The sequence below is a fragment of the Gracilinanus agilis genome, chromosome 3, assembly GCF_016433145.1.
Source record: "Gracilinanus agilis isolate LMUSP501 chromosome 3, AgileGrace, whole genome shotgun sequence".
In the NCBI taxonomy this organism is placed as follows: domain Eukaryota; kingdom Metazoa; phylum Chordata; class Mammalia; order Didelphimorphia; family Didelphidae; genus Gracilinanus; species Gracilinanus agilis.
Genome location: NC_058132.1, coordinates 590644305 through 590656574, shown reverse-complemented (window position 1 = coordinate 590656574; position 12270 = coordinate 590644305). Strand labels below are relative to the sequence as shown.

General features: G+C 39.4%; 1 protein-coding gene across 1 annotated transcript in view; it reads left to right on the top strand.

Annotated features, from left to right (window-relative positions):
• Window positions 1-12270, top strand: part of ENOX1 (ecto-NOX disulfide-thiol exchanger 1) — a 388236-nt gene that overhangs the window by 170447 nt on the left and 205519 nt on the right. The window contains exon 9 of the mRNA XM_044669387.1: window positions 986-1170. Coding sequence (XP_044525322.1) covers window positions 986-1170 — 185 coding nt within the window. The remainder of the gene's footprint in view (window positions 1-985; window positions 1171-12270) is intronic.

Genomic DNA, 12270 nt, shown 5'->3' with positions numbered 1-12270 from the left:
GTGTGTGTGTGTGTGTGTGTGTGTGTGTGTGTGTGTGTGTGTGTGTGCCTACTATGTGATAGCTACTGGGGCTACAAAGGCAAAAACAGGTTCTGTCCTTAAGCAGTTTATATTCTACTGAACATATCAGGTCTAAAGAAAGACCTGGTCGTGGGTCTAGAACTTAAGAGGAAACATTGAAGCTTGACATTCCTAGAGTCAGAGTCTAATCTCTGAAACATACTCCTAGTGAGATGCTGGGCAGGTCACTTAAGAGCCCCGAGTTTCCCTTTCTGTAAAAGGAGAGGATCGGTCTCAATGCTCCCCAAAATCCCTGCTGCCTCTAAATGTGTGATCCTGTGTGTTCTTGTTCATGAGGGCTTCCGAGGGAGATACATCAGGATGGTTGCACTATTTGGATCATGCGTTATATTTTGCTGAGCACTTTCTAAATCTTCTTAACTGAATCCTGATGGCTCTGTGAGGAAGGCAAGGCGGGTGTCATTTCATGCTTCATTTTATTGACGAAGAAACCGAGGATTAGAGTGATTAAGCGGTCTGCCCATGGTCACAAAACTATTAAGTGGTGGCATGACTCAAGTCCTGGTCCTAAGACTCCTGGATTATGGTCTTTTATATCGTACAAGTTCAGTAAAGGAGTGGCCTGGCTAGGGTAGGGTGTCCTGAAAATCTCGTTGCAGTTTTCAGCTCTTAAGGCTTGAATGCAGTGTGTCCCAAAAGTCTTGGTGCAGGCTTACCCTTTAATAGATTCAAACTGCACTAAAGCTTTTGGGATAGCATGAGAAAGGACTATGGGGTTTTTATTTTTGTTGTGGTGTTTTTTTTTCTGTTTTTATTATCCCTGATTGGCGGGGTGTTTCTCTACTCCGGTACACAAATCACTTTCCTAGCAAGAAACACACCTGCACCAGCCCCACCAGGTCTATGAAGCATCCCCAGAGACCTCATTGAACCCTGTTCCTGAAACTCCTGTTTATTCCCTCAGCCCTGGCTGCTCAGGCCTATGCTCTTAAGGAAGAGAATGACAGCCTCCGGTGGCAGCTGGATGCCTACAGGAACGAGGTAGAGTTACTGAAACAGGAGAAAGGGCAGCTCTTCCGCACTGAAGAAAACCTCACCAAGGACCAGCAGCTGCAGTTTCTTCAGCAGACAATGCAAGGCATGCAGCAGGTAGTATTTCAGCCCCAGACTCCCTTGATTAATGAAAAAAAAAAACAAAAAACTGGGAACCCTGCACCCTGGAGAGGATCATTTCCCAGAGGGAGGGTGGGGGATGCTAATTTTGTTGAATGGGAGAGGATTTGGTGTGTACTTTGGGGGGAAATAAAAAGGGAAAGGCAAGAGGCTGGAGGTGGCTGAGTAAAACTGACATCGAGGTACACAGCCAGACAGAGACAGATAGATAGACAGGCAGACAGACACATAGACAGATAGATAGACAGATGGACAGACAAGCAAGCAGATAATTAAAAGAGAAACAGACAGACACACAGACAGATAAACAGATGGATTGTCAGATATAGGTAATCAGGCAGATAGATATGCACATAAATGTATATGTGTGTAGATAGATAGATAGATAGATAGATAGACAGACAGACAGATAGATAGATGATATCTAGGTACATAGAGATGATAAACTATAAGATCGATGGAGAGGCTTTATTAGTCATTTCACATTAATATCAGAAATAACTATTTCAATAAATTTAAAATTGTAGACAACTTATATTTTACGTGTTTATATATATATATATGTATATATATATATATATATTATCTCTCATTATATATATAATGAGAGATAATCAAGGGATCCCCCAAGGAATGTATCCTGGATGACCTGTGGGCATATGGGACTAGTCCAGAACATCAGGAGACCTCCCCTGATCCCCTGATCTACAACTTCACTACACGCAATATACATACATTATAATGAGAGAGAGAGAGACAGAGAGACAGAGACAGAGACAGAGAGAGACAGACAGACAGAGACAGACAGAGAAAGAGAGAGCACTATAGATAAATATTTGATAGTCATTTCAGCCCAACTCTTGAGGACTCCATTTGGGGTTTTCTTGGCAAAGATACTGGAGTGGTTTGCCATTTCCTTTGTCAGCTCATTTTATAGATGGGGAATGAGGCAAAGAGGTCTGACTGTCCCAGAGTCACAGGGCTAGTAGATGTCTGAGGTCAGATTTAAACTCAGGAAGATGAGTGTTCTTGATTAAATCTGATGCTCTATCCACTGCACTTTCAATATATTTACATGCGTATATAACATTGTACATCCCTGCATATGGATAGGTAGGTAAGTAGATAGGTATCTGAAATTTAAGAAAGTTTCAATGCCAAATGGTTAATAAAGCCTTGTCTTTCTTCTGGTAGTTTTTGATAGTAGGAAAAAGGTTTTAAAGCAAAAGTACCCTAAACTGATTTTTTTCAAAAGTACGAACTTATGATTTCATGTTTCACTAAAATGTTTCTTTGTTCTTTGTTCTTTGAAGGTTAAAACCACACCTTCTACTTCCTTTTTATCTCCACATTCCCTATTATAGTACTGGGCAAATAATTGACACTTAACAAGCGCTCATTGACTCAATAAATGGAAAATGTCAGTAGATAGCAACAATCTGTTGGAAAGTCATTGCTAGTCTCCCTAGAAAGATGGCACAATTACATGAGTTGGCTTAAGGGCATGTCATCAGTCAGATGTTGACTTGGGTAGACTGAATTTTGGGGTCCGTGTTATTTGGGTGTTATTGGAGAGGAAGAGATGTGGGCATTTTGGTGGAGAGAAAAAACATGGATTATGGGGCATTGGGATAGGAAGAGGAGAAAGCAAGAATAGTAGTTGTCCAAAAAATGGAGTGATTCTAATCAGGATTTAGATCCAAGGTCATCAGGGAAGGGATTTGGAGAACTGGCAAAATCTTATTCTTCTGATATCTCTACTCAAAAGTAATTGATTGCCTCTCACTAAAGGTCTTCATGCTAAGGCTGAATGACCATTCAATGGTTACATTATAATATGGAATCATTTCCTATTGGACTATTTTTCTTTTAAACAATGTGATTTTGTATTATTTTGAGATTCTAGGATTAGGTATCTTCTTTTTTTAATAACATTTTATTTTCCCTAATTACATGTAAAAATAAATATTTAACATATATTTTTTAAAAAAAATTATTCCAAACTCTTTCCCTTACTCCCTCCTACCCCATTCCTTCCCTAAGACAGTAAACAATCCGATACAGATTTTACTTGTGCAGTAGAATTAGGTATCTTGAAACCTTAAAGTATCTTTCCAGAGAACTGATTGGCTCTTTTTTCTAGTTTAATCATCTTCATTCTATGACTCAGAGGTCAAGGTCACTTGACATCACCATCCATTTCTCTCCCAGCCCTTATGTTAAAACACAAGCATTCCTTTATGTAATAACCATAGCTCACATTTATTATACACTGTAAAGCTTGTTTTTCATGCATTATCTCACTTGATAATTATTTAAGTAATAATAAAAATCTACTGAGTTCCCCAGCAATCCAAGAAGGGATGTGTACGGTCTTCATCACACTGTTAAATCACATGTAGGCTCTCCCCACCTGCTCTCCAAACATATCCTGGGTTCCTTGGGGCCAGATGAGATCACACAGAGAAGACAGGAAGGCCAGTTTGTGTTGGCACAGAACAGGAAGAGCGGCCCCTTAAAAGCAGATGGAATAAATGAGGGTGGTAGACCCTCAAAGAGAACTTAAAAAGTCATGATAAAAAATTTAGCTCGTAAATTGCCTTGTGAATAGATTATAGCTAAAGCAAATTCTAAGGTAATTTTAAAATGCAAATATACCTAGGTACCTCCTTACTATTTCATAACTTGAACACGGAATGTAGTCAGATCCTGGGGGAGACTACTATATTAGCTTCCTTCTGGAAACAAGATTTCCCCTTCTGTGATGGTGCTAGCTTTAGGTAATGATTTCTGATTTCAAGCCCCAAGTTATAATACAGAATAGACAAATTCTCACGATGTGAGAATATTTTCCGAAAGAAGATGGTTTTCATTTAAATTAAGATGGGGGCAGAAGGAGAACATCTAGTAACACTTTCATTTCTAGAACTACTTACTAGTGTCCTCAGGGAGAGCCCCTCGTTCAGAAGGAGCTTATGGAGTCAAAGCAACAACGGATAAACAGCTCCCTGTTATACAAGGATAAGTGTTTTCTCGTGGATGGAAATGAGGCAGGACCTCTGATCAGAGGGGCTATTTTATTTGTAAATTCCAAGGTTGGTGCCACCATTCACATGGATGACTCCAAGTTTGAGACCATGGACTGACTAAAGAAACATGCAGATGATTGTTTAGTTTTTCAGACCTGTCTGAATCTTTGTGACCCTATTTGGGTTTTTCTTGGCAATGGCAAAGTGGTTTGCCATTTCCTTCTTTAGATCATCTTATAGATGGGGAACTGAGACACATCAGGTTAAGTGACTGGCCCAGGCTCAGGAAGATCAGTATTCCTGACCAGCCCTGGTGTTCTATCCACTGTGCTACCTACCCAACCTCAAGAAATTAGATTTAACTAATACAGAAACAATTAGCCAAGTAGAGGAGAAACAGTTGAGAAGAAGAGAAATAAATGGTTCGTAACAATAACAGCCCCTCCTCATTGGGCACTGTCTGATCCAAGAAACACTTCTATCACTTTTTCTCTTAACAAGGTTGTAAGAAGAGGTTTAATAATAATTCACATTTCTCTAACTCTAAAAGACTTGAATGTTTGCAAAGCATTTTGTTCATAGTCCCAGGAGGCGAGGAATACAAGAATTATTCACCCCATTTTGCAAAAAATAAAATATACCTCTGGGTTCTGATGTGGGGAAAGGGATGTGCCATAAAGTGCTTTGTAAATCATTTTGTTAGCAGACATTTGTTCTCTTTTATATTGAGGTCTCCTGATAAGGAACTTCCTTTATTCGTGCAGGTGGGAACCTGCCTGGTAATTTCTGGGTTTAGAGAGTAGCCTAGGGTCCTGAGAGATTACATGAATTGTCCAGGGTCATACAGTCAGTGTAGGTCTGAAGCTCTTATGCTACTTCTGTATTCAACATGCTATACTGCTTCTTATGGGCAGGGAGGTGGCTCGGGGGACAGAGCACTGGGCTTGGAATCAGGAAGACTCATCTTAGTGGTTTCAAATCCAGCCTCAGATATTTATTAGCTGTGTGACCATAGGCAAGTCACTTCACCCTGTTTACCTTGGTTACCTCATCTGTAAAATAAGCTGCAGAAGGAAATGGAAACCCCTCCAATATCTCTTCCAAGAAAACCCAAAGTGGGAGTCACAAAGAGTTGGACATGATTAAACAGCAGAAATTTTGCTTCTCAAGTCATCCACAGTCTCATGTCTTCTCTAAACCAAAATGCCCCAAAAGTCTTAGGGTGACTTTAAAGCTTTCAACTTGGAGCATCATTAATAATTATAGGTTTTCATTGTATCTCTCAGGATTTCTTTTTTGTTTCCCTGGTTTCTCCATTGTCTAATGTTCCAGTATTTCACGTTTGTATTATTGTCTCCACTTTGCAGATAATAAAATTGAGGCTTATCAGAGAGTTTACCTGGCATGCTACAGTGACTAAGTCTCAGAGCTACAACTTGAGCCCCACGCCTTCTGATTTCAAGTCCACTCTTTCCTCAAGGCTTTGCTGCTTGCCTTGTAGTCTGAGATCAATTTACTAACCAAGACACAGAAATTATGTACTGACATCTGTCTCCTTCAAAAATTTTTTGAATCTTGGCTTTGAGCACTAACTGGTTGATATTCTCAATATGTGTGGGACAGATCAGTGAGTTTCAAAGGCCAGCCAGAAAATGGTATTCAAATGACTTCTCAGGTTCCTCCTTTTGGAAATAGATATGACAGCTGCTGTGTGGGTGGAGTTCCTGGGGATGTCCATCTGGTCAGGACGTTGGACGTCTGTCTCTGCCCTGTGCCAGGATTAGGGTCTGTTGATTTCCCCAAAGGCATTAACATCACACCTCTATCTGCAAGCTGCCATATAACAGCAGGGCCCCTTTTTCTCCCCAGGGAACTCTTTCCTGTTCCTCTCGAGAAGTTCAAGAAATCCTTGTTCAAGGAGTCAGTAGCTGACAATCATTGCACAATGTAGCCTTGAAATCACTGAGTACCAGGAACAATGTGGGGGCAGAAGATGTGGGGGCAGGTTCTTTAGGAATCAGGAAGGAAAGGAGATGAGAGCTTGACTATTCATCAGGAATAGTCATCTGAAGAGGAGTTTCCAATTCAGTTACATTCAAGAGGTCCCCTCCAAATCCAATTCCATAATTCTAAGATAGAGCTGCTTTCTAATGTATCAGTAAAAGTTCACCCTCTCTGATTGCTTGTTACTGACCCCTGAATATCTAGTTAAAATATTGATCTTTGACAAAATAGAGCCAGCTTTTGGAAAATTTAGTAAATGAAAGACCCCTATGATAGAGTTGGTCCATGATGATAGGAGTTTCCATAATGAGTTCTCTATGATGCTAATGAAATTACAGGTCTGGATACAACCCTCTTCTTCCCCCTGCCCATCCCCCCCAAAGAAGATTTAAACCTGCAATTCTTGGCCATTTAAATTTTTTGTATTTTTATCTTTAGGATTTGGGGTACCTTCATTTTTTTAAACCTTTTCCTTTTGTCTTGGAATCAATACTAAGTATTGGTTCAAGGCAAGAGATCAGTAATGGCTAGGCAATTGGGGTTAAGTGATCTGCTCAGGGTCATACAGCTAGGGTGTGTCTGAAACCAGATGGCACCTTCATTTGTAAACTTAGCCCTACCTCTTCTTCTCCCCTCCCTAGGAAGTCATCCATTGAAACAAAGAAAAAAAAGTGCTTTAACCAAATCAATCAGCACATCAGCCATACCCCCTGATAGCATATGCAATATTGCAGTATTCCTTTTTTATATAAATTCAAGAAATATACCATAAACATTTACTAAGCACCTACTATGTGCAAGACCTGAGGGTACTGGGGAAAGAGAAAGGGAGAGTGGATACAATATGAGTAGTTCCTGCTACCCCTCCTCAAAAGACATACCATATTGTTAAGTAGTTTCTACCAGGTAGCACTTTCATATTATTCTAAGAGGTTTCTCAAGAGATGAGTACACAAGAGTTGATTTGCCTCTGTATACTAAAGGTAATTTTCCCAAATTCACTATATGTGCACACGTAAAAGAGGGGGAAAATCAAGAAATGATTCAAAAAAATATCTTTTCATTTTTAACTTTTTTCTGCTTTGAAAGGAATCATTCTAATATGTCATATACTAAGCCCAGTTAGACAGAGTGGCACTCAGATAGGTGATAATTTCCTTCTACATAGTTTAAGCAGCCACTTTTAACCACTTTGCAAAACAGCAAGAAAAATAAAGTATCCAACAAGACCCGCCATGGCAGAATACCCATGGCAAGCACCGCCAAGACAGCTCAGTCTCCCATTAAAAAAAAAAAAAACATGGAATTCAACTCAGTCTCTTTTGCAATCCAAACATATTCAAAAGAATTTCAGTTTTTCAATTTATTTTCTCCAATCAGAAGTGTTAGCTACTGTGTACTGTGTCTAAGAGTCAAGCTGCCTCAAAGAGTTGGGATTCATGTCTGTGATGGCTTCCTTTATAAGGAGTCTTTGCTGTGAACAACTAAAGTATACAATAATATACTGTATATAGTTGATTCAACTATATGTAGTATATTCTTATAGAGTAGACTGTAATATGATTTGTACTAATATACTTATTAAGTCAGAGAGTAGGAAATGGAGTCACTCTTCTAGCTTTAAAAGCCATACAACTACTAGAAAATATGAGAGATTAAATTAAGCAGAGATAATTCTTGTCACCTCTTGATTTGCATCCTCCTCCTCTCCCCTAGGTGAATTCCATGACATTAAAATCTGTCATCTCACATTACCTACCCACTTGGCAAGCTAAAAGGTCACTGTCTTCCAAGAAAGCAAATAGATAATAGTTTATTTCTATCATTTCTTTTTTTTTTTTAACCCTTACCTTTCAACTTAGAATCTGTATATTGATTCTAAAGCAGAAGAGCAGTAAGGGGTAGGCGATGGGAGTTAAGTGACTTGCCCAGGGTCATACAACTAGGAAGTATCTGGTGCCAGTTTTGAACCCAGGACCAAACCAGTCTCTAGACCTGGCTCTCCATCCCATCACTTCTATTTAAAAAAAAAAATAATCAAGCCTCATTTTCTTGCCAGACTAAAGTAACCAGCCCTCCTAACCAGATGGAAAAATTTTTGGATGATTTTTATGCTTAAAAAGAACCGCCCCCCTCCCCAGCTTCTCTCTCTTTTCCTCATTTCTCAGAGAAATCTTCAGCAGATCACACAGCTCCACACTTCTATGTGAAGAAAAAGGCATGGTCAAGAGTAATCTAGCAATCCATGTTCCTGAAAATGAAAGCCGGTTGTGTTATTGCATTGAAGTTTGATGCTTCTAAGTTCACTCCTTGCATTAAATGTGTGTCACAGTTTAATATCAGCCCCACTCAGAGGTCTCAAACAAAGGAGGAATAATAGCTCGTATCCATGGTAACACATGATAGCCTCTACCTGATCTTAAGATGGCAATGAAATTAACTTGTATCTCTGCCACCCAGGCGGTGGTGTTAGCTTCCATTTATATCTGTGCGTGCACGAAAGGAGAGCGGGCGCTGCCCGAGGCGCCCACTATCTCCCGATCCCCCCTCCGCAGGCTCAAGACGATCTTTCAGAATGCCTTCATGCTCACTCAAGGACAAATCACGATTTCTTGTTAAATAAGAACGGATTTTTTCTAAAGCGTAAGGTTCTTTTTTAAACGCAACATCATTCTGATTTCTGAAGTGGCTGGTAATGGTCGGATAACAACAGGATCTAATTATCAGTGCAGATCATGAAATTCTAGGTGGCTAATGCCGATGATGCCAGCGGGCCCCCCTTGGGGGAGGCAAGGATGATTTCCTAAATACTTGGAGGAGATCCTTTATAATAGCATTAGCCAAGCTATCCTGGAGACCCCGCTGGCAAATCACCGGCGCATGCAAAACAGGCGTCCTAACGTTATTTGACTTTACATTTGTACGGATTAGATCCAGTGAGCTGTTCTGACCACCTTCAGGAAGCAAAGGTCAGAAATGAATCAGGAGGAGTGGACCAACATAGGCGTGTGGATGCTTCCAGAAGTCACCTCTTTTCTTCACCTGTGTAGACCGCACACTCTCTATGTCCTGATAGATGGTCTTCAAAAGTCACTGTGGTAGGAAAATCCATCACCCTGAAGCCATTCTGATCATAAGTTTTTCTGAATTTAGCTATTATATGGGCAACTAGGTCACACAGTGGTTAGAGCACTGGACCTGGATTTAAATCTGGCTTCAGATACTCACTAGATGTGTGACCCTGGACAAGTCACTTAACCCAGTGTGCCTCTGTTTCATCATCTGTAAAATGAATTGGTGAAGGAAATGGCAAATCACATTAGTATCTTTGTCAAAGAAAATTCCAAACGGGGTCACGAAGAGTAGGACACAACCAATACAACTCAACAACAACAAATTGGCATGTTTATATAAATAAATATACACATATAGTTGCTACTAGGCAGTACATGAAGCCAGTGACATCGACTAATTTTTCAAAAAGGCAAATCAAACACATTTTTACACACAAAATGAATATAGGTATCTGAATGCATATATTGGATGTAAAGTATGTTTTGTATATTATACAACAGAACTTCATTATTTGAATTCTTTTAATGGCTCTTCTCAATTAGGGAAAAATCTAAATTCTAGAATATTTGAAAAGAAATACATTCTTATTGCCTTTTAGCATATAAAGTGACTCTAAGCTAATCACATGTTGGGCAATAGAGGTCTTTGGGGACCTGCATTAATGAATAAGTATTCTATTAATTAGTATAGCAATTATTTCTATGTAAACGGGTGCTTTTAAAGTCCTTGAAAACAGTAAGATTTTGTAAATTAAAAGTACTTGGCTTAAAAGACCCATAGAACAAAAGCAAACTTCATTCTAACTGATTTGAGCATAGAACGGTCTGGATCATAGGGATGAAGATATATTGGAGAGAGTTGAGTGGCTTAGTAGATAAAATTCCAAACCTGGAATCAGGACAACCTGAATTCAAATCCTGCTTCTGATATTTGCCATCTATGAAGCATGAAGTAAGTCACCTAAACTCTTTCAACCTCAGCTGACTCATCTGTAAAATGGGGATAAAAATAGCACTTATATTGCAGGAGCATTATAAGAATCAAATTAGATGATGAGGAAAATTAATGTTGAATTATATTACTCATTAGCATTATTTCTGTGAATCCATTAATTTCCTCCAACTCCTACCCCTGAAGGTCAGACAGTTTCTAATGGACTTAAAGGAGAAAGGTAATCCCTCCCAGGGTAGAGACCTCTACTCTTTATCTACCACAAAGCCATCCACCCTGCCAACTCCCCAACCCTACAAGGACCTTGGCCTTGCTAGATATCTCATCTAGATTTGGGGTGATCTGATCTATAATAAAGAAAACCATAATAAAGGAGCCATTGAAAACCAGATGGAAACAGTTCATATTTTTCTAGCTGAAGATTGATAGAGGAAGCTGTGTTTCATAAACTAGCCTACACTCCATTTCTTAAAGTACCAGAGAAGGATGGATCAGCAATATTTCCACTCCTCATTAAAATATCCTCCAATTCAGACTGCTAAGGAGGTCCAAAGGCCATATGGTCTGGCCAATGAGAAGGAAGACATACCTCAGTCTAAAAATAATCAGATGGTCATTTAGTGTCTTTCCTTGCAGAGGCACAGGAGATTGACCTTACTTCCCAAAATCTGTCCTCAGACACTTACCCTGGACAAGTCAGTTAACCCCAGTTGCCTAACCCTTGCTACTCTTTTGTCTTGGAGTCAATAATTAGTATTGATTCTAAAATGGAAGCTAAGGGTTTGAAAAATAGATCACATGCCCCCATTAATAAACAGTATTATATAAAGAAATGGCCTAACTTTATTTATTGGTGAAAATTCTAGGCACTCCAGTGACATGTCTAAAGAATTATAAAAGTCTTTAAAAATACTACATAAATGATAGCTAATGATATTTTGTATTTTTGAGTTTTTTACAACTTAGAGTGTTTCCTAGAGCAACAAGAAACGCCCGTCTCATGTCATTTTCAGTCATGTCTGACTCTTCCTGACTCCTTTTGGAGTTTTCTCAACAAAGACACTGGAACAGTTTTTCCATATCCTCCTCTAGCTCATTTTACAGATGAGGAAACTGAGACAACCAGGATTAAGTGACTTTTTCAGGGCTACATGGCTACTTAGTGTCTGAGACCAGATTTGAATTCACAAAGATGAGTCTTCCTGACTCCAGGTCCAGCACTCTTTCCACTGTGCCATCTATCTGCCCAATGGGTGCTCAGTAACATCCTAAATCACATAGCCTGTGTGTCAGGAGCACGGTTTGAACCCAGGTCTTCCAGGCTTTGAGATTGCTATGCACTGGAATTCATCTGTAAAAAGGGATATTTTGAAAAAAAGCTAAGATGGCTTGTAAAAAGGCAGGCACAGAAGTTTATGGTTTATCCTATATTTCCTCTAGAATCACTTATAGCTTAAATAAGGGGAGTGATATGTTCAGACTCAAGCATTAAGAAAATAATTTTGGTTATTTGGTAAAGGAAAGGGAAGAAACAGAAGGAAAGGAAAATAGAAAGCTATTACAAGGGGGCAATGGATAGAGAACCAGACCTAGAGATGGGAAATCTTGGTTTCAAATGTGACTTTAGCTACTTCTTTGCTGTGTGACCCTGGATAAGTCACTTTATTATTTTTTTAAACCCTTACTTTCCATCTTAGGATCAATACTATGTATTGGTTCCAAGACAGAAGAGTGGTAAGGACTAGGCAATGAGGGTTAAGTGACTTCCCCAGGGTCACACACGCAAATCTGAGACCAGATTTGAACCCAGGACCTTCTATCTCTGGGCCTGGCTCTCAATCCACTGAGCCACCCAGCTAACCCCTGGGCATCGTCACTTCAATCCCTATTGCCTAATCCTTACAACTCCTCTACCTCAGAACCAATGCACATTATAGATAGATGATAGATAGATAAATAGATAGATAGATAGATAGATAGATAGATAGATAGATAGATAGATAGATAGATAGATAGA